The sequence below is a fragment of the Lagenorhynchus albirostris genome, chromosome 9 (assembly GCF_949774975.1).
Source record: "Lagenorhynchus albirostris chromosome 9, mLagAlb1.1, whole genome shotgun sequence".
NCBI classification, from domain to species: domain Eukaryota; kingdom Metazoa; phylum Chordata; class Mammalia; order Artiodactyla; family Delphinidae; genus Lagenorhynchus; species Lagenorhynchus albirostris.
The window spans coordinates 27058217-27082226 of record NC_083103.1 but is presented as its reverse complement, the minus strand read 5'-3'; the positions used below and the strand labels follow the sequence as shown (position 1 = coordinate 27082226).

The window sequence follows — 24010 nt, the reverse complement described above, 5'->3', positions numbered from 1 at the left end:
CCAACTTAGGCTCAAGCGGGACCTCTACCGCCAAGGCAGTAAGATGTAGCTCTAAATTCCAGAAATGTAGAGATGGGGTAGCACTAGCTTCGTGGGCAGGAATTTTTATGTTTTGTTCTTTGCTAAAGCACCGGCACCTAAACCACTGCCCTTGATAATCTTCTGCAGCTAAATGAATGAATTCTGGTTCCACAAAGCAAACCGTTCGCGGGGCCAAAAGCCGGCTTCTTAGCTACCCTGTTGCAAAGTCAGCTTAGCTAGGATAAATGGGGCAAAAGAACACATTCACCAGGTCTGTCTACAGGTTGGCTTTTCAGCTGTCTCTGAAACAAGGCTGCATGTGTTCCTTGCTGGCAGCTCTGAATCTCAGACAGTGAGCAGAGGAAGGCTAGCTCCTTTCCTGTCCATGCTGGGCCCTCTGCTGCCGCCTGCTGAAGATTATACAGTCTCTCTCAAAGCAGCGATCCCCTAAGCCTTTTGCATCACACATCTTCACAGCTCTTTCCCAGAAAAAGAAAAAAAAAAGTATTACACAGATACACAAACACATTTTCTGTAGTATTTCAAGAGACTGAAGAGGGCCCTGGAGCCCCACCATACAACACTAATAGTAGACTTTGAAGCAAACCATCTAAAAACCAAGGAGTTGTCATCTCTCTTGTTAAAGAAATTTCAAGCATGCACAAAACCAGAGAGAAATGTATAAGAAACCGCCACAGACACAACAGTTATCAACATTCTGCCATGCCTGTTTCATCCCCTCCCCCTGTCCCCATTAAAAAAATTTTTTGCTTTGCTAGAATATTTTAAAACAAAGCTGAGATCTCTCTTAATTTTATCTGTAAATACTACAATATACATCCAAGTGATCAGGACTTTTTTTAAACATAGCCATTAAACCATTATGACACCCAACAAAATTAACAAGACTTCCTTCATATCATCTGGTACCCAGACTATTTTAAATTTCTTCTGATTGTCTCAGAATTAACTTTTTTGACAGTGGTGGGCTTCAAGCTAGATCCAAACAAGGGCCAGCCATTGCACTGGGTTGATTTATCTGATTAGGGTGAGAATTCAATTCGATTTCACTGTGTGAGTGGAAGCCACATCAGTTGGTTATATGATGGAAGTAGGGGAGAGAGGTAAGGCATGCATGTGGGGCGGCGCAGAAGACTGTGTTAATGAAAAGTACTGCAAATTTTTTAAAATGGGACTTTTTAGAATTCTTACTTGATTTTATGATGTTTTCAAATCACACAAATAAGTTAGATGAGAGTCTAGCTCTCTCTTGACTTCAACGGCCCATTAAAACTATGAACCTGGGGCTTCCCTGGTGGCGCAGTGGTTGAGGATCTGCCTGCTAATGCAGGAGACACGGGTTCGAGCCCTGGTCTGGGAGGATCCCACATGCTGCGGAACAACTAGGCCCGTGAGCCACTACTGAGCCTGCGCGTCTGGAGCCTGTGCTCCGCAACAAGAGAGGCCGCGATAGTGAGAGGCCCGTGCACCGCGATGAAGAGTGGCCCCCGCTTGCCACAACTAGAGAAAGCCCTCGCACAGAAACGAACATCCAACACAGAAAAAATAAATTAATTAATTAATAAACTCCTACCCGCAACATCTTCTTTAAAAAAAAACCAAAAAAACCCAACTATGAACCTAGTAGGCTAGAGTTCACGTTTCTTACCTGAAGCTGTAGCAGATGAGTTGTGTAGACTACTGAGCACTTACGTTTGACTTCACAATCTTTCTCTTCCTTGAGTAGGTTAAAAATATTATTGGCCACATTAAATAGAAAATCCAAAGTCCTCAAATATACCCCTGCCTGGTCTGTGGGGACCATGCTGGATCTCTTAGGCTCCTATTCACCCTTTGATATATTGAGGCCCAAATATAATGGGTTTACCTGCTGTCTTCCTTGTACCTCCAGTGTTGATGACTATCATCTGCTTTTTTCTCCACCAAAACAACCTCCATGCCTGAACGCAGGCTGGGGCCTTGCACCCCCAAGACTAGCTGAGGAGAAGCATAGCTTATAATTTGCCCATCTCTGTATTCAAACTGCTGGTGGCACACCTTCTGCAGTTTACTCTGTTTTGGAGAATGGCTGAGATAAAGAAAATCCCATTAGTGGCAGAAAAATGTCCTGTGCACTGATGTGCTGGAGATAGCAAGTTCTGTGGGCAAGAGACCCGCCATGAACCAAATTCACTTATAATGCGGAAGCACTATCATCAGGACAGCAGCAATGTTACTTGCTTTGCACTGTCAAGCTGATGTAAAAAGTAGAATTCTGAGTTTATTTTATATTAGAAATAAATATTTATCCAAGGGAACATGAGAAATTCATCAGCAAAGAAAAAATCCACTTGAGATAATTTGAAGGGAAAAAGAGGTAGGAGTAGGAACAGGGCAATGAATCAGAACAGAGAGAAATAAAGGAGTTCTGTTCAAATCATGATCATTTCTATCCTCTATCTACAGAATCCCTGGCAAACAGAATCCCATTCTCCAAGTTTTTGAATCTTCCCTAACGACTCATAAAATATCATAAACCAAAATAATGATACACTAATAAGTTAATTCAAAGGAATCTCATACTTAAATATCTCTTAAGGCATTAAGCAGACTTATTAAACCTTATTAAAAATCACAATGCAAAAAAAAAATCACAATGCATTGGCAATTAATTTGTAAATGTCTATTAAGTCTCTACTATGTGCATGGACTAATGCTAAGTGTTGAAGTGCTAAAACTGTTTAATTCATGTAAACTGCTATAACATTACATAATTGTATAAAGATTATGGAATAATACCAAGTACTATAGATTCCTGTCATTTCATTGGACATTGACCAGAGAAAAAATAAAGTTAAAAAGGAAGAAATTGCATTTTACTAATTTCTTAAAGACATCAAGGCATTTTACATGCTTATTCATAAGTTCATTTACACATTCATTCAGCTAATATACAGGTTCTGTCCTAAGTTCTCAGGAGGCAAAGACGGATGAGCTTCCCTTTTAATAGAAAAGACACCAGGAACGAGAAATTACATTACACAGCTAAAGTGAGAAGGTACTTGCCACCAGTACTTGTAAATACTTCAGTCAAAAACACAAGAAACACAAAAATGTGTGTGTTGATGTAAAGAGCAACTAACAGTAATGTAAATCGTCAGTAATATTTTTGCCCTAAAGTGAGTGAATCTAAGACCAGGTAGAAATCTCTAACAGGAATCCCTTGCAACTTTTTACCTGTATTTCTTCTCTGGTTCCACATTTTCAAAGAGCTCTTCTTCCATTTTCTTTGGAAGACTGTCATCTTCATCAAAGTTATGAGAAGTTTCCTGCCAGGCATACCTGAGAAGTGTGTGACAAGCCTTCATTCGGAGATGGGCTCTTGCATGTGAATCTCTATCAAGGTTCAGAAGGAAACAGAAGTCTAAGAAATCTGATTTATACTCACAGAATTTTCTCTGAGGTGTAGTCTGATAATATCCTGAATGATGCTGGTGGATCTGGAAGTCATATTTCCATAATGGTGCCTAACACTGCAAATTCACATCCTACTAATACACAATTTAGATTTTTTTAATATAAAGCTGCAAATGAACCCTCAATCACATAATAAGCAGCATTCATCTTTGTTATATTTACTCCGGAAGAAAATGGGGTCATGTATTATATTTCAAAACTAAGATTAAGACTACTCAGTAGTTTTGGAAATTCATAACAAACGTGTAATGAGACTCTTGCCTACTCCATAAATGTGTCATAATCCTGTCTGGAACAGAAAGCCTAGATTACTAGGTTTCATAAAATTTACTCATTAGACAATGTTAAGGAATCTTAATAACTTTTCCTCTCAATAGAAAAATCTAGAGAGACTCAAATAGCACCAGCACAAACGTGCCAGGTTTTGATAGAGAATAATACACAAAAACACTTAGAGTAAACAGTCATAGTCTGAATAACTGAGTCAGCCTTGTGGCCTCTTACTAAGATGAAATCGTGAATGGAAACATAACCACCATGCAGATCTGAATATATCAAATCCCCAGGCACTGTTTAGGGTACACTTGCTTCCGTGGGATCATGACACAACTGAGGACTGCTCTGCTGAAGGCAGGATAAATATACAGGCAAGCATACTTCAGCACTCTAAATGTGCATATGTGTAAATAAAGTTCTCTGGGGGAGGCTGTGGTCACCAAGGTGCTTGCGGTAATTTGATGTAACTGCAAGCAATATCGAATTACCCAAATCTCCAGGGACAATTCCTGCGTTAGCAGAGCAGACCATACACTTTTCAAATGTAACAAAAGTATTACATGCGGATATGAAATTGGTGGGTAACAACAGCCTTATTCAGAGCTGCAGCACAAGCAGCTTCTGAAGACAAAAAGCTCATTAACAGTTAAAGAAACAACAGTGCCATCTTGTGTTGAAAATAAAAAGCACAGCTTTCCTACCAACTCAATTTCTTTGAGGGAAACAGACCAAAAAAAAAGTCATTCTTAGACATAACAAGATTCTTCCTCCAAATCCAGATGGGATTTTCTAACTTGGGATATCCATATACTCCTCGGCTCCCAAGAAAATGAAGGACAGTCAAGTTAGTTTTAGAACAGCCATTTAAAAATACATCTTGCTTTACTGATTCATGTCCATTCATTCATTCATATAACTAGTCATTATTTAATCATTCATTCCTTTAACTAATATTTCTTAAGCATCTACTATATTGTAGGCACAGAGTTCTAAGTATTGGGGATAATAGTGGTGAACAAAACAGTTAAGTTCTCAGGATTCACAGAGCTTACATTCTAGTGGGAAGAAGAGAGACAGTAGATAAGTAAATGAATAAACAAACAATGGATATCACAAGTGGAATAAAACAGGAAATTGTGATGGAAACTGGGTGAGGTGGGGTAGGGTCTACTTTACCAATGGAGTTATAGAAGGATAGAGGTATTCTGAATTATTATTTCAACATTAAAATGGGCCGCTTTGTGAAATAGTGATCTCCCTGTTCCTAGGAGTATTCAAGAAGAGGCTGGATCAAACGAGCTTGCCTAGAATGTGCAGGAGATTCCTGCATTATGTTTTTTTTTTTAATTGAGGTATAATTGACATATAACACTATATTAGCTTTGGGTATATAGCATAATGATTTGATATTTGTATATATTGCAAAATGATCCCCACAATATGTCTGGTTAACATCTATCCCTGCAGATAGTTCCAAAAATTGTTTTCTTGTAATGAAGACTTTTAAGATCTGCTCTCTTAGCAACTTTCAAATATGAGGTGCAGTATTATTAAGTCACCATGCTCCTGCATTATGTTTTGAGTGGACTCAAAGACTTTTAGCTCAAAGACTTCAGGCCTTGATGAAATCTATGAATCAGAACAAGAATCTTTGCTCTCAAAGATGCTCTTTCTTTTTTTTTTTACTTTCTATTTATTTTTTTCCAAGTGCAGTATAATAACTCAGAGGCTAGATACATTCTTTAGAAGAAGAACAAAAGGGAATGTTAGAAAAGTTTGTGGCCAATTCTCTAACAATTGAGGAAGATACAATATAGGTCAAATCACTCTTTCTGAAAAAGGCTTTCTGGTGCCTTTGTTAGTGTCAGGATGTAGGACCAGATGAACTACCCATCAAAATGAGGAAGTTTGATTCTTAACATAAAAGTTAATATTCTTGTAATTAAGGATAGAAACAGTTGTTTAAAACAGCTTGTATACCAATGATTAATGAAAATTAATTTGTATACAAATTAATTTTCAGTTATTGCAATGGTAACTGACTTGCTATTTTTGGTTTTATAATTTGGAAACTAATTCAATGATTCCTTCATTTATTCTGTAAATGATGACAAAAGTCAGTTATCCTGGTCTTCACACAACACGTGTGATAGAGTTTTTGCCCTCAAGGAATTCCCAAATTGCTGGTGGTTGGTGGAGTAGAGGGGAGGGAACTGATAAGTACATTGCTAGTACAGTCATTGTCATGATTGATTTCAATGATAAAGAATCCTTCCGCAGACCAAGGACGGGGCAAGTCAGCTGGAGAGAAATGAATATGTGGTGAGAGGCCTGCAGCAGTGCCTCAGTGGAGTAGGCCGCAGCCCAGAGACAGCTTGTAGCTGCCAAGCTGGAGCTTGGAGTTCATGTGGCACAAAGAAAAAGTGTGGAGTGGAGGTGGGCATGGGGGTACAAATAAGGGTTAATGACAGGCCTGGACCAGGGTCAGGAGGGCTTGGGATTCCAGACTAAACATTGTCTTCTGTCTGCAATAGGTAGCCATTGAAGAACTGTATAAAAAGGATTGTGTTTTAGAAAGATTGTCTATAGATGAAACTTCAAGGTGAACTGGCAGGAGGAGATTATGGAGATAGAAACCAATCAGAAAGCTATTTCAGCAATCCAGGATGATAACTTATATTAACATGCATTCAACTTGAACCTACATTAAGGAAGAAGCATAATTGTTCCTGAAGTCCATGTTTATGGAAACAAAAACATGATGAATTCCTCAAATAAATGTCTCCAGTTCTAAGATTCCAGTCTTTTAAAAACAGCAACATCATATCAAAATTACTGAAAGTAGATCATTGTGCTTGTTGAACACTGAAGCTCCAGCTCTATCCTTTTGCCAGGAAACTAATTAAATACTAGCTCTTCAACTTCTATTAGTTTCACAAACTTGGCGTGGGTTCCCTGCATGGGCTCTGTGGTGTTACTGAGCTAATGAGCTGAGTTCAAATAGGAACCAGGTAACTTTTCTGGCCACACTGATTACTTACAGAATTTCACTGGAAGCATTTCCCGATGTTAAAGCATTTTTTTGCACTTGCTTTTCCTCTGGTTCTATAATTTGCTTCTCTTCTCCAAAAATTGGTTTCCGCACAACAAGCTTGGCTCCCAACACAATGTCACTTTGGACTTCTAAAACAAGAGCTGAGGAGAAATGCACAAATTGCATGGACATATTAGTTATGACCTCAGAGCACTAGGATTTTGAAAACACGTGTTAAAATAAAAATGCAGAAAATTTCCAGCTATTTGGTCTAAGAGAATACATTCTAAGTATAATTGATAGTTGCTCTTTAAACTAATAAATTGGGTTTCACTTAATTTAATTTTTGTAAATTCCTCTCAAGACATTCTCAGTCAAAAGTGCTAAAAAATAGGTCTTTCCAAAAATAAGTTAGTTATAAATTCTAACTATTCAAATGGGTTCCATTATTTAGATGTATGCCTCTAGGTCATTCTCTGGCATCCAAACTCCTCAATGAAAGTTCCCAATGCCTTAAAAGACACATGCAAAGCTTAATGTACAGTGTTCAAGATATGCAATAAGATAATGTTTTAAATTATATTAATGATTTTTTTCTTCTATATATAGGACCTTTGTCCTGGTCCTGGGGTAGCCTTAAGGGAAGGTGGTAGACCATGAGGAATGAGAATTGTTACAAAAGGAAAGCAAAAGTACAAATACAGTTTTGACATTCAGGCACAAGACAATGGCCATGTAAGTCAGATGACACTGTCATGATTTAGGGTCTTTTCCAAAAGCCTTTAGCTCCCATTTAGCTTATCTCAGTGTTGACCTGGAGGAAACCTACCATTTCTGGGACTGAGGGGATCTGTGGCAGAACACAAAGGAAGGCAGAAAACCAGCTCTGGGTGTCATGATTCTGCCTACAGGCTTTGCTGCAGGAATCTTAGCTAGACAAGGAGACACTGAGGACATTGCCTATGGTTCAGGACGCGGTGATGAGTTACCTCTTGAGCTGTCCTCACCACGCCAATCTGCGGCATAGCCACATGAACCTGGGTCTGGTTTCCGGGAAGAGCAGCCATGACCCAGGATTTACTAAGAGCCACGCAGGGGAGCTTTCCAGAAGTGGCTGCCAAGCAGGGGTCAAGAGGTTCTGTAGCAAAGATTTGTAGAGATGGCTACCCAACCACAGCCAGGCTGCAGAGGGCCAGAGGGAGCAGAGGGGAGGCTGAGGCAGGCAGGAAGTACCACCCACCCAAAGCATTATCTGGGCCAAAAGAATGGAACACTGTCACCCAGCCATGGACTTCAGCCAGCAGGGCTCAGAAAGCAAGAGGAACTGCACCCCGAGTTCTTTCCTTCCATCCTAGAGAAGAGCTAAAGTGAGAGTCTGGAAACTGAGAAACCTGAAAACCTTCCCGAAAGGGACTATTTAAATTAATGGATGGGACAAGTTTAAACCTGACTGTACATTTAAAGTTTTCCTTGATGGGGGTAGCTGGGGCTCACAAAGAAGGCCCAATTTATTAAAGACAAAATAAAGAAAGTATGTTTTCCCTGCACATCCAAAGTACAGTGTGAATTAAAATATGCAACTCTGTTAAACATAAAAATTAGTCTAAAGCAAAACAGCAAGATGCAGGGGTGAAGTATGACCTGTTTAAACAAAGTTGGATTTTTTTTAAAAAAAGCAATATCATCAAGTTTTTTTTTTTTTGGCTGTACATATATAAAGTAAATAATTCCAATGCTTACCCTCTATCTTACGTGTACTGCAGAAAGTTTGAATTTTAGAAATATCTGATGCTAAGTTCCTCAGGAAGATCTGCTTCTTCTGCTGAGCAATGGACAGATCAGGATTGATCCAGTGTTCTCCACATGAAACATACACCTACCAAAGAAATGAGTCTCTAATCCCAGATACAACTGCTCACAGCAGCATTGTTATAGCCCAAAGTGGAAACAATCAAAACACCCTACAACAGGTGAACACAACAGGTGAATGGTTAAACAAACTGGCACCATACTCAGTGACAAAAGGCACAAACTATTGATAAAAGCAACAAGTTTGATGGATCTACAGGGTTTTGTACTGAAAAAACACTTCTCCATACTATCTTTGCAACTTCCTATGAATCTTTAATTATTTCAAAATAAAAAGTTGTAGAAAAAATAATTTTTTAAAGAAAGGAAAGAAGGAAGGAAAGAAGGAAGGGAGGGATGGGGGGAAGGTAAGTGGGTATAAATCAGGGGTTTAAATGTGAAATAGTTAGTGGGAAGCAGCTGCATCACACGGCGAGATCAGCTTGGTGCTTTGTGACCAGCTAGAGGGGTGGGATAGGGAGGGTGGGAGGGAGATGCAAGAGGGAGGGGATACGGGGATATATGTATACATATAGCTGATTCACTTTTTTATACAGCAGAAACTAACACGCCATTGTAAAGCAATTATACTCCAATAAAGATGTTAAAAAATTTAAAAATTAAAAGTTAAACACTAAAAAAAATTGGGGGTTCGTAAACTATGGCTGAGGATCAAATCTCGCCGATTGCCAGTTCTTGTAAAATAAAGTTTTATTGGAATACAGCTATGCCCACTCATTTGCATGTTATCTGTGAATGTTTTCGTGCTACAATGGCAGAGCTGATGTTTCAATAGATAACATATGGTCTGTAAATATTAACTATCTGACACTTTACAGAAAACTCTGACAACCACTGGTATAAATGAACTTGCAGTATATGCACCAAAATGTTAATGTGGATATTTCTAGATGCTGAAATTATGGATGATACTTTTTCTTCTTGATTTTGTTTATAGGTACTTCATAAATGTCCTTAAATAAATACATATTTCTTTGAAGTGAGGAAAAAGTAGAGTAATATATTGAGAAAGACTCGGTAAAAAGAAAAAGAAACTCAATGTTGCCTTTTTTTTAAGGCCACTGACTGATCATTACATACATACTTTGTATGTGGACCCAGGGAAAACGTTCTCAAAAATATCTTCTTTCTGATCAAGAGGGTTATTTTTCTCTCATGGACATACTTAATCATGTAACTGTTCATGTTTCAATCCTCATGTTGGTGGCTCAGAACAGTTGACAGATTCATTTCTAGCAAATATGTTGGTCCATATAACAATCACTCCTGGGTCCATCTCATCCTCCTTTCACACATACTCGCTTAGCCCTGGTGACCTCATTGACTTATCTTTAAGTTAAATTTACCTTTTTGTGTCATATGTTTTAATGCATCTACCTTAAATTCTTTCTAAAATAACACAGTGAATAAGCACAGCAGGAAAAACCAAAATATTAAAATCAAACAAACAGAAAACTTGGCAGTGATAGAATTAGAATTCAAAACACCGTCTAGAGCTTCCCTGGTGGTGCAGTGGTTAAGAATCCACCTGCCAATGCAGGGGACACAGGTTCAAGCCCTGGTCCGGGAAGAGTCCACAAGCCACGGAGCAACTAAGCCCGTGGGTCACAACTACTGAGCCTGTGCTCTAGAGCCCACAAGCCACAACTACTGAGCCCGTGAACCACAACTACTGAAGCCCGCGCGCCTGGAGCCCATGCTTCGCAACAAGAGAAGCCACTGCAATAAGAAGCCCGCGCACCCTAATGAAGAGTAGCCCCCACTCGCCACAATTAGAGAAAGCCCAAGTGCAGCAACAAAGACCCAATGCAGCCAAAAATAAAAATAAATAAATAAATTTTAGAAAAACAACAACACTGTCTACCAGACTCCAAGAACAGAGGGTCTCCACTCTGCCATGCTGCCTCTGCTATTAGTCACTGGTACTTGGGTTTAAGACTCTTTCAAGGGGTCTTTACATTCAGAGTCTGAGTCAAGTTCTGATAATTTGGTACAAGCTTGGTTCTCTGTTCAAAGAATTTCAGGCATCAATCAAGGCAGGTTTTCTTCTCAAGCTGATACCGTAAATTCCGTAAATCGGGGGAAAGGCTGGGCAGCTAAAGTCCTTCCACTTCTCAGCCTTCTCCAGCCTCCCAAATAGAGTGTGTGAAAAACTAGATATGATTATTTTTTTCTGAAAAGGTAAAACAATCATTTAGTAAGAAATCATTAAATAACTACATTTTGAAGGCCTCGAAAAGAATACAGAATCTACCCCCTTAAAAAAGTAGGGCCAAAAAAAAAAAAAAGTTAAGGGGCTTCCCTGGTGGCGCAGTGGTTGAGAGTCCACCTGCCAATGCAGGGGACACGGGTTCGTGCCCCGGCCCGGGAGGATCCCACATGCCGCGGAGCGGCTGGGCCCGTGAGCCATGGCCGCTGAGCCTGCGCGTCTGGAGCCTGTGCTCTAAAACGGGAGAGGCCACAACGGTGAGAGGCCCGTGTACCTCAAAAAAAAAAAAAAAAAAAAAGAATAGGGCAGAAACCACAAGTGGTTAATAATGTGGTCTTCTCCAGTTTCTGCCCTCATTTATAACAGAGGTTGTGATGAGCATTAAATGAGTTCTATTACATACAGCCCTGAAAATCATGCCTGACACATAGTAAGCGCTCAACAATCAGCTATTCTTATTACTTTCTGATGGTTGCTGAATTAGGATAATTCTGAGAAAAAATAACAGGAAAAAAATGGTGCTTGAAGTCTTATATTTAAAAACGCTTTCCTTTTAATAGTATCAATATATTAATATTTCCAGTTTCACGCTCATGTCTTTACCAGTTCATCTCTTTGAAGGTCTTTTAGGGCAAAGATTTCCTTCCCCTTTTCACTGAACAATCTCCGAGCTGCAGAAGGTAAATTTAAAATTTCAGTGCACCTGTAATAAGAGACACAAAAATTGACCTTGTACATGCAAAGTTTCCAGCAGAGAAGAGAGGAAATAAAAGAAATCACGGGCCTGGATCATTAACTACAACTAGCTCAGCAGAACTGTGGGATAGTCAAGAGCTTGGCTCTGGAAACCAGCAGCCCCCTTTTGAGTCTCATTCTCCCTCTCCAACTTGTAAGACTGGGCAAATTATTTAAGCTCTCTAAGCCTAAATTTCTTACCTTTCAAGGTTGCTGTGAAGATTAAGGGTTGATTATGAAACATGCTTAGCACAGTACCAAGCATGATCAACAAATCAAAAAAACAAAAAAACCCACATCATTATTTATTTTTCACTCCTCAGTATGCCCCTACTTTCCTATTTGTGTGCCTCTTCTCTTGTTCTCCCTTCTACATTAAAAACCTTCTTCAGCTTTTGCTGTTGAAGTTCTACTCTCTCCAAAGTTACATCCATCACCCAGCAGTTCCTCATCTCTCTCCACCAGAAGTGATCCCTATATATGGCTCTTTAACTCCCTTTCAAATAGGAAATTTTTGCCAGGTTAAACATTAAACAGTGATTTTTTTCCCCCTCAAACAAGCTCTGGGCCAGCCCTGTGGATATTGAGATGAACGATACAGTTTCCTTGTTTCCTGAAGGGCTCCTTCTCTAGTAGCGGGGAGAGACCAGTCAGCAACTGAAGTGTGATATGAACTAGTGGGCGCTGTCACAGGCACCTGGCCAGGGAGGTGAGGACACAGGGGAAAAACAATGAATTCTTCCAGGGAAGCCTCAGGTAAGGAAGTAACATTCGGGGTGGGCCTTGATGAATAAACCAGAGTTAACCAAGTAGGGTCAGGACTTAGAGAAGTTTTATATGGCTGGAGCTGAGTTTGTGGGCAAGAGGTAGAGCCAGATGAAGCTGGTAAAAAAGATGGAAACCAACTGAAAGCACTTAGGATGCCAGACTAATGAATGTGGCCTTTATCCCGTTAAGTATCAGGAAGTCATTGAAGGAATTATAGTAGAGGTATGGTGTTGGCAGGTCTGCTTTTTAGAAAGTTAACTGTCAGAAAAGTGCAAGATGGGCTGGAGGTGGAGAGGCTGGAATCTATATAGTCAGTTTAGGGTAGAGGTAAAGAGGTGGAATTCTGGGGAAGAGGAAGTAGAGCTAAACAGAGTGATGGGTCGTGTTCTAAAGAATGCTGTTTTATATTAGAATGTACTGTCTAGAGTAAATGAGTTAGAAGTGACTTTATGCTCATCAAGAAGACTCAGCTGTATGAAAAATATTTCTCAATTTTATTACCTTAGATGGCCAAAAGCAATCGAGCAGGTAATTAGGCCCTCCATTTTTCTGAGAGGTCTTAGAAGGAAATAAGCCAGTGGGAATTAAGTCTCTCCCTCTCCTGTCACAACTCTGGAAGCTGATGGGCTGGTGAGAACTGGACTGGGTTTCTCATGCATAGGAATTGTCGGGTGGAGGTATTGCGGGGCGGGTGGGAGGGAGAACTGTAAGAGAATTGAGCCCCAACCAGAAGATTGGCTTCATTCTCTCTGGATGCTGCCCAAAGACCCAACCCAATTCCTGCTACTCACCCCAAATCCAAGCATGACCTAAGGAGAGTTACAATCATGATAATCTGATCCCACTCACATTTTCCTCGGAGAATTTTGGACTATGGGAGTAACCAGTTTTAGGACAAGTGGGAGAGTAAAGTGAAGGGGAAGCTGGTGGATTTTTCTTTCTTCTTTTTTTGGAAACCTGTTTTATTTTTTTTATTTTTTTATACTTCTTTTCTTTTCTGAAATGCAAATCCAACAGTAGATGCTAAAATTCAGATCTAAATTCACTACTGTGCTTTAGAAGAGTTATCTTTGCACTGGCTACACTGGCAAAACATAAGCAACCACTGAAGAACACATCTTTAGTTTGATGTAGCTACCACCGGGCATATATTCCTTAACTTCATCTACAGAATCACCCTGTCTTCAGTAACTCTTAAAACTTCAAATTTTATATATAGGAAGTAGTTTACTAAGTTGTTACCTTTTACTAGCCCAGACCCTTAATATTGCACAGTATTTTCAGGGTACAAATAGTAGACTCGTATCAGGAACTTTCCAACAAGTTCTGTGGAAACCCTATTTTAATAGTGCTGAATTCAACTGGCCCATGTAGGTGGGTTGGAGAGAACGGGATAAGCTGTTTCCTCTGTATTGAATTCCTCTAACTAGTTCATGTGCCAGCCAACATCAATGGAGAGAGAAGAAAAGAACTGGCTCTTAAGTGCCTAATAAGGAATGTGTACTCTGTGGTCAAACTGCCTGGGTTCAAACTCTAGCCCTCTCATGTATTGGCTGTGTAACCTTGGAGAAGTTACTTAACTTCTCTGAGCCTCATTTTCCCCATCAGTAAAAGGGAGATGTAACAGTACTTATCTCATAGGGATATCTTACAGATTAAATGTGTGAATACCTGTAAAGCACCTGACACATATAAGTCAGCAACACATTATTAAAATGGATCACGCACTGCAAGCACTTCATGTCTACTCTCGCGTTTAATTCTCACACCCTTTCTGAGAAGCCCATTTTACAGATAAGGAAACTGAGCCTGGAGATTAAGTTCCTTGCCCAAGGTCACAAAGCTAGTGAGTACAAAAGCTGAAATTCAAACCTAAAACTCTCTGGGTCTTTTACTACATCATATGGCCTCCTGAGAGGGCATCATCATAGAATAACAGGGAAGAAACTGAGGCTGAGATACTGAGTGAGCAGTTCAGGATTTCTCTGTTACTGAGTTGGCCAAAAAAGTTCATTCGGGTCTTTCCTTAAGATGTTACAGAAAAATCCAGACAAACGTTTTGGCCAACCCAATACATGGGGGCAAGGGTCCTAGACATGAAGTCCTTTGACCCTCACACCAAGAGTTAGGACTGATAACCATGTGGCTTGGATTTACAGAGTATCCAGAAAAGCAGTCTTATCTCTGACTTTGTTCTCTCAGGACTGGTTTTTCCAATGCTCCATGTTTCCTGCAAATTTAAATATCAACAAAAACGGTCTATATCTATTATTTTTAAATGGGTCTTGTTATGCTGTTAGGTCTCCCTTCAGCTTTGCAGATGGAAGAATCAACAACAACAAAAGATCCTCGAAACCGTCTAAAGTGAATTATTAAATTACTAAAGGATAGCATAATTTTCCTTAAATTCTATAAAACTACACTCTCATATTCAGCAAGACATATTTTGTGAAAAAGTTTATACCAAGTGCTCTACTTTTGAACAGCTATCAAATTCTATGGGAATAAATCTTGTTTGGGTAGGAAAATATTGATGAAAAGAAAAATTATAATGTAATTATAAATTATAAATAATTTTTATTATAATAATGTATAATAAAATTTTTATTATAATAATGTATAATAAAAATATGGTATAGATTAGTGACATTTAAAAATTGATTTAAAGTAGGTAAATATCCTGCCCTCAGTTCAAACAAATTCAAACCAAAGTGCTGTAAAATTGTGAAATATATATTTTTTAATGGGGATAATTTACAGAGTTTGTAGTTCAGAAGCTAGGGGAAACCACCAGACCTAGAAATTTTGGGGAAAAACATATTAATTAGCATTGGTATCATGTACTTATAGCTTACATATTTCACAGATTAAAAACTCCAGAATCACTATATTAACAATTGTTTTCTTATATAGGTACATAGGTATTTTGTGTTATAATCATTCAGGCACTTGAATGGAATATATCTTTGCATTTAGGGTAGTATTTACCTCTCCAAAAGTTGGTGAAATCCAGTCTGGTTTGTTTCTGTTTCAGAATATTTAGTGACAAAATTTTTCACATTCCCTTTCCTTTCAGTGTCAACATTTCTGAAAAAAATGATCCAAGATTTGATTGATATGGCAGTATACATTGTCAATTATCATTCAGCTTGTTTAAGTATGTGAATAAATAGTGAGGTTTTAATTTATCATTATTTACTCTAAAAAATGCCTTTCTTAAAAATATAGGATTTCAAATACTACCACAATTAAATATTAAACTTCACAAACATTTATACTATGAAAAATTTATATAAGAAAATAAATTTTCAATATCTGAATCCTTTTCCAATAATGTTGAACACTCTGAGATGTGAATTTATCAACTTTGAAGAAAATGCAGAGATTACATTCATTTTGCCTTTGATGTTTTATTCATATACTGTTCATATTTATATGTTTATTCATATATTACTCAGATACTGTTTCAGTTATCAATCCAAAACTAAAAATGTTTTTAATAAAAAATTAATGACGATCACAGTAAAAGAATTGCAATATACATCATTCAAATTTTCAAGTAAGAAAGAATTGTGTGTTTTTAGAATCTTTATATTTTATTAAATGAAAGATACAGTGTTCAAATGTAATGTTAACCAAAACACTCCCTATTTAAATCTTCTGTTACCAGTACTTACAGAAAGATTCGGGGGAAGGTGTGGGGAATGCTATTGATGATCCTGTAGAAAATTTTCTGAATCAGCCAAGAAAAATTAAACTATATTCAGTAGAGTTTTGATGTCAAATGTATGCCACTGTGTTTTAATTATTTGGGAATAATTAATTCATGTAGAGAACAAAATGAATATTTGATTAACCAGGACACACTGTTCCATGAACTTAGCAGAGAGTTTCACATACTCTCTACTAGAATAGCTGTCCAAATTAACAAATCTCTCAAATTACGTTTGGATTACCTGATTGAATCATGCATTTTAAAACATAAATTGATCAGATTAAATCTCTATATAATTTTGAGACACATAAAGATAGGAAGGGATAGAAATTACCTGTTAATTTTGCATGTTAAAAAAAAAGTCATATACTACTTTAAGGGCATTACCCTCACATTTTATGTCTAGTAGAATGAGCTAATTATGAAATGTATGCGTCAAAGATTTCAATTTCAGGGTTGACTTTACTTTGAAGATTAAAATTTTACTTTATCATCTTTATAGGCAGTTCAGTGGACAGCCGATCTGAATGTTACTCATTGTTCAGTGATGTATGAAGTATATTTAATCAATGTGAAGAAAGTAATATTAAACTATTATCAGCAGCCTCAAATATTCTAAACATCTCAAAAGAAAGGTCAAGAGGTAATATCACAGCTAATAATATGAGAAACAATGTGTTTAATTCATTCTTTACATCAGAGTTTTGCCCTGATCTATGATTCCTTTTGTCATAAAATGTAATGAAAATACAGCAGGTGACTTTCTCCAATGTTGCAGAAATACTGGATGTTTGGGAAGATTTTATTCCAACCTCATAACGTAAGCTAAAGGGCAGATCGATGCTTTTCTAGGATGGTAAACTTTTAAAATGTTATTCCAAGGCAAGGATATAGATTATGTAAAGTTATATTTTGAGAACTGTATTTGTTCGTTAAATATTCCAAATATCTAAATGTAAATAATTGTGTGTAATAACTTAAATAATGTAAATAATAACAAAGTAAATACTAACTTAAATAAGAAATTACAAAATTAGATTTAAGAAGGAATTTATGAGCTCATTTATTTCAAAATACATTAATAAACCCAAACAATAATGCTAATTCAAAATAGATATTGATCATAAAACTTTTTTTTATCAGAACTACTTATTTCTAACTCACGTTCTCTCATGGCCAGCCTAAATCACCAGTGTTCAAATTAAGTTCTTAACATAGAAACTAAATGAATTTTAGTATCTATTTTTACCTCCAAATATCAATATGGGAGCCCTTTTTAAAGATTAAACACAAAATTTCCCCAGAAAAACATCTGTAATCAAGAAGACAAAAATCTGTAGAAATTAGAAAGTATGCTTGATGCGAAATATGAACAAGTTGTTCTTACTGCATTTTCTGCCTAGGTGAGATGTCTGGACTGATTATAATAAGGGCTCTGGTTTTGTTCTTGTCTCCATTCCGCAAAACTCTGAGTCTCACAGGGACATATTGCTCCGGTGTCTTAGAGATGGGTTTCTTCATGGGAGGACCGTTTGGAAGAAGCAGCCCTTCTATTGGCCAATCAAACTCCTTCAGAAAGAAATGACAAGAAAATTGATAATAAGTGAATAGGAAGAGTCATTCCTATATATAAAAAAATAAGCACACTTGCTTATACCTTTAATATTTTATTCGTTCATCAAACATGTATTGGGCACCTAAAGATGTTCCAGACAATTCTAATTAACGTTTTATTTTAATGAAGAGGAAAGATAGAAATTTTTAAAATGTATGTACAACCTGTGCTGTGTTACAACATGGAAGATTTATTCCCTTTCAGAGAAACATCATTCTGGAAATACAGAACTGAATTAGTTTGGAATGTTTTTTGCTCCTGTATAAAATATCTCTAATCTATGTGAAGAAAGGAAGACTGTATGAAAAGTGGTTTTACAACCCGAAATAATATTGTCTTAAACTAAATCTATTTGGGGAACACTTCAAATAACAGAGTGAGATGAGTGAATGATAAAGCTTAAACAAATTTCAAATATTTCAGCTGTAGAATTTGGTTACTTTGTAGCCATCATTCACATATTTATTTATTTATTAATTCATGCATTATCCAAATATTTAATAATTGTTTCCTATATTCCAGGCACAGTGCTAGACACTGGAAATAAAACTATGAACAAGACTGGATACTCATCGTCGAGGAATTTCTAGGGGATGCTCAGAAACTTACCTAGAAATAAACTGGCAATTGCAATAACGTGAGTGTAATAACAACAGGGTACAAGGTGTGATGGGACCACTGAGTAGAACCTAACTCAGAAATGCCATGTAAGAGATCGGAAGTCTTAGTAGGAGTTAGTGCGGTAAAGGAGGGGTAAAAGGATGGGACAGTGTATGTATCAGATTTGAGAATTAATAGAACATGATGTTCAGGGAGTAAAAAGAGGCAAGGATGGCTCCCAGGTCTGTAGCTTGGACAACTGGGTAAATGGTATTGCCATTCACAGAAACAGACATTTGTGGAAGGAGATTAAATGAAGGAAGGGATGATCAGAGATGATGATAGGCAAGGTCCAAGGTCTTTCTTTCCTTCCTCCCTCCCTCCCTCCCTCTCTTCCTTCCTTCCTTCCCTTCTTTTTTTCTCTTTCTTTTTCTTTCTTTCCTTTCTTTCTTCCTTCCTTCCTTTCTCTTTCTTTCTTTCTTTCTTTCTTTCTTTCTTTCTTTCTTTCTTTCTCTTTCTTTCATCTCTCTCTCTCTCTCTCTCTCTCTGTCTCTGTCTGTCTGTCTCTCTCTCTCTCTTTCTTTTGTCCTGGCAACAATTACTTTCCCATTAACCTGCAGTAACCATTTTATAAAATATGACACCTCCATTTAAGTGTGGGTCTGTTTCTGTGTGTTCTGTTTTCTTCAATTTGCCAATTTCTCTCTCCCTGTCCAGTACTATACTGTGTTGATTATATCTGGTAAATCTTGATATTTGGCAGGGCAAGTACCCTCACCTTATTATTCTTCTTTGGAAATTGGCTCTTGTTCTCCCTTTACCATGTCATATACATTTAAGAAACAGCTCAATTAGTTTTTTTAAAGTCTGTTTAGGACTGTAATACTCTGTAGCAGGTTAAGTAATTTCCTATCAATCCCATTTTGTTAAGATTTTTTTTCTTAAATGTATGTTGAGTTATGTAAAGTTCTTTCTCCTACATTTATTGAGATGTGCTCATATTATTATTTATCCTTTCATTGGTTATATATTAGTTATATTAATTTTTAAAAATTTTAAGCTAATCTTTTATTCCTGGATCAATCCAAATTGGTCACCGTGTATTACCTTTTTTACAGATTGCTGTATTTAATTTGCTAATATTTTCTTTAGGATTTTTGCTTGTATGTTCATAAATGATATTAACATGTAATTTTCTTAAACTATCCTCATCAAGGTTTGGTATCAAGTTTATCCTAGCCTCATGAAATGAGGTGGGAAGTGTTACTTCTTTTGTAATATTCTGAAATTTTGTTTCTTATATGTTTGGTAGAATTTGCCAATAAAACTATTTGGTAATGGTGTTCTCTTTGTGGGGAGATTTTTAACTACTGATTCTATTTTTTTCTATGATTATTGGACTATACAAGCTTTCCATTTCTTCTTGATTCTATTCTGTTAAATTACTTTTGTCCAGGAATTTGGCCATTTTATTTAAGTTATAATATTTATTAACATAAATTTACTTATAATATCCTTTAATTATTTTCTTAATTTCTCAGCATCTATACTTATATCTTTCTTTTGTTCCTAATATTATTTACCTGCTTTTTTAAAATTAATCAGTTTGGCCAAGTATATACATTTTATTAATATTTTAAAAGAACCAGTTTTTTGACTGTTGGTTCTGTTTTATACTTACCATATGTTATATTGATTTCTCTAATTTACTATTGATAATTCCTTCTAATTCTTTGAACGCATTCTGCTGTTATTTTCCTAACTTCTCGAGTTGGATACTTAATTATTAAATTTTAGTCTCTCTTCTCTTTTAATATAAGCATTTAAAGTTGTAAATTTCCTTCAAGTATGCTTTAGCTGCATCTCACATATTTTTCTTTGGTTCTAAACATTTCCTTTTAAAATTTTCATTAGGATTTCTTCATTATCCCGTGAGTTAGTCAAAATATCTTTTCAAATTTCTCAATATAAGGCCTTTTCTAATTATTTATTTTGTTACTTATTTCTAACTTAATCCATCAGCAGAACCTGCTTCCACTTTCAAAATATATCAAGGGCCCAATTACACTTCATCACCTCCACTCCCACCACCCCGGACAAAGACACTAGTTTCTCTCACCTAGAAATTGCAAAAGCCTTATAACTGCTTATTCCTGCTTCTACCTTGGCCCCTTTTTTCTCTATTATCCTAATGATTCTATTAATACTCAGTCAGAGCATATCACTTCTCTGCTCCTAACCTGTCAATGGCTTCCCATCTTGGAGTAAGAGCCAAAGGTCTTACAATGGCCCAAGGCCCTGCATGATCTGTAGCCCTCTCTTCTCTCTGGCCTTACGTCCTGCTGCTCTCCTCTCACTCACACTGCTGCTGCCACATTTACTTCATTATCCATCAAACACAGCATCTCAGTTCTACGCATTTCCTGGAATGCTCTTTCCCTAGAGATCTTATTGATCTTCAGGTCTGTACTCAAATATCACCTCAGTGAAGCCACATCTCTTGTCAACTGAAAATTTCCAAATCCTGCCCTGCCCACTATCCTTGCTTCTACTTTCTCCTTAGTTCTTATCAATGACTAACATTTATGAGAACATGTGATGAATGGCCAAGGGCTCTAGAGCCAGACTTCCTGTATTTGAATCTTTAACCCACCACTCCAGTTGTGTAACCTTGGGCAAACCTTTGACCAAAGGGAGATAGAAGCTGATGGATAAATTCTTCCCTCTTTCTTCTCCAGGAGAAACTCTCCTAAGAATACTGTTTAAAAGGCTCCTTGGAGGACAGCTTGATAGCACGTTCTTATATTGGCTTTTCTTCCTTCTCTGCTTGTCTCTTACTCTTTCTCCCTGGGACTGTACTCCCTAACTAAGTAGTAGCACATAAGCCATTTGCCTCAGGCTCCTCTTTCTGAGGACCCTAAGCAAAGATGCCATAGTCCACATGAACTAAAAATAGAGGAAATTTCCTAAAGGGGATATAGGTACCAATACCCCCCAAAAGGGGGAGCCATATTGAGCAGGCAAAAAGTTCAGGCAATCACTGCAGAGGTGGTCCTGGTGTCCTGTCAGTGTCCGTCTGACACGACCAAGATACAGATACACAGGGGCTGGGGAGATGTGCTGGCACGTGAGACCAGTACAGACCAAGACACATGGCCTTTAGTTTATGGAAGGGGAGAACATTTTTTTAAAGCTAGTACAGCAAGTAATAATTTACTAATTTATACTCCCTTGAAGAGCTATTAGAATCTTGCAATTATACTCAACAATCATATAGTTCAAGGAAATGCGTTTTAAATAAATATAAAAAATATCTGAAAGTTGTGAAGATTAAATCTTCTGAAATGGCATCTAATGCTCTAATTTGTTTGCAAGATGAGTCAGTAAATAACATTAATTTCATTTAATTAGGAGAAAAGCAATATAAATAAATGTTTAAAACTCTCATGAGTGTTTTTCAGTCTCATGTTTTTTCCTTTATAATTTTTGTATAATATTTTGCTTAGTAAATGTGTTCATAATAGTGGCATACCATGAGTCTAACTTATTGTACTTCTAAATAAGCGAAATTTGAATTAATGAAGTTTTACTGTATTCTTGACCTTCACTGAGAACCTGAGAATTTAAATTGCAGAGGGTAGTATTTATTTAGATATGTGTCTATTATTATGAATGGAGAAACATGGGGTCACTTTCCCTTACTATTGTTACTGAGAAGAAATACCAAAGGTTATGACAAACATTGTATATTTTCATTTGAAACTTTCCTATAAGGGTATAAGGGTTTTACTTAATATGAGAGGTGGTGGAGGAGTGGAGTTGTATAATTCTTCAAGAAGTAAGTTCAAGACGGACCTGTAATTCTTCCACAACAAAAATATTAAGCAATTCAGAGCAAATCAAAATTTGTACTAGTTTTAGACAAACTATCATGTAGCAAGGGTTGAATTGGTGGAGGAGAAAGAGAAGAACAGTCTTCTCATTAAAAAATGACTGTCAAGGGCTTCCCTGATGGTGCAGTGGTTAAGAATCCGCCTGCCAATGCCGGGGACATGGGTTCGAGACCTGGTCTGGGAAGATCCCATATGCCGCGGAGTAACTAGGCCTGTGTACCACAACTACTGAGCCTGTGCTCTAGAGCCTGCAAGCCACAGCTACTGAAGCCCACACACCTAGAGCCCATGCGCCTCAACAAAGCCACAGCAATGAGAAGCCCTCGCACCACAATGAAGAGTAGTCCCTGCTCGCTGCAACTAGAGAAAGCCCAAGCGCAGCAACAAAGACCCAACTCAGCCAAAAATAAATAAATAAATTTATTTAAAAAAAAATGACTGTCACATTGACATCTTGTGTAAAATAGCTAATATTTCCCCCTTTTCTTTCTTTCGGAACCACGGAAGGGAAAGGCAATTCTCCCTTGAGCTTAGTCTGTGAGAAGTCAGTCTGAGTTCATAGAGTTAAGATGCAGTACTAAGGTTGTTTTTCAATATCCTAAACATGCCATAACGCTGATGAATTTATCTGAAATGTGCTATCTTAGCCCCTAGTTATTTTTAGATCCTTCCACTCACTAAACATGTCTCATAACAGGTGGTAACCACCGCAGACAGTGGCTTTAACACCACCGCAGCACTGCTGATTTCAGATGGCTTCCTTTGCGTTCCAGTTAGATGAATGAAGGCCGAGAGTCTTCTCCATGACATCACAGAAACTCAATCCAAAGAGATGAACAATTATCATGGGTTTCAAAACTTTCCAAATGTATGAGCTATCACTGGCAGTTCTTTCAAGCTACCTCAAACCTTGTTCTAATGTTTAAGGCACTTTTACATTGTCTTTCATAGAAATAGAGAAATATGGTGTCAGGATAATGAAGGACAACAAAAACATGGATTAAACTGACTGGAGTGCTGTTTCCTTTCCTTCCATTTTCTCCATTGGAATTCTAATGTTCCCATTCATTTCATTTTGGTTTTCTACGTGTTCACACTACGCCATGGCACAGCTGCGTGGTCAGCAGACCTTTGATGAGCTGTGGTGCTCCCTTACATTGATAATTCTGCTTTTTCTTTTTCATCTCTCTCTCACAACCAGAGGCAGCTTGTGCTTCTTTTGGGAGTCCAGCTCTTAACCAGTGACCTAAATTTCTTAGTCAAATTGGCCCTCCCTTATCTATTTATTACTAATAAATTAATAGATTCTTCAATTTTTTCTTTTGGGCCTTTCTACATCTCCTTTTCCTTCCTTTATACTGACAGCTAGCTATCATCATCTCTTAACAGATTAATAAAATATGTACTTTTAACATGCTTTGTTTAACATGGGCCCCTCCAAATAGATATATTTTACTTCAGTAATTTAGAGAGATTAAAATCACTATCCAGTGGCTCATTCTAAAATTTTAAGTCTCTTTAGATTTACTTTTTGCAATGATTTCATCCTCAAATATGAAAATCCATTGCATTTTACCATTAAATGTTAAGAAGTACAACTTCTCAATTTATGACTTTTCCCATAAGGGTGAGAACCTGAGTCTCTAGAAATTATTCCAGTGAAGTTAGTCACAGAATTAACCAAAATAATTCATTCATCTTGTGGTTTTAGGAGGTTTTAACATATTTTAAAAATACTGATGTACCAAGATACATGAAATCTTATTTGCTCATAAAACATAACATCAATTGCCTTTTA

At 37.3% G+C, this 24010-nt stretch overlaps 1 protein-coding gene across 1 annotated transcript in view; it reads right to left on the bottom strand.

The window, feature by feature from the left end:
• DCDC1 (doublecortin domain containing 1) overlaps positions 1-24010 on the bottom strand; it is a 457088-nt gene that overhangs the window by 49386 nt on the left and 383692 nt on the right. The window contains exons 22-27 of the mRNA XM_060160830.1: positions 17492-17673; positions 11490-11589; positions 8549-8684; positions 6816-6969; positions 3259-3417; positions 1910-2110 (exon numbers count right to left, since the gene is read on the bottom strand). Of these exons, the coding sequence (XP_060016813.1) occupies positions 1910-2110; positions 3259-3417; positions 6816-6969; positions 8549-8684; positions 11490-11589; positions 17492-17673 (932 nt within the window). The remainder of the gene's footprint in view (positions 1-1909; positions 2111-3258; positions 3418-6815; positions 6970-8548; positions 8685-11489; positions 11590-17491; positions 17674-24010) is intronic.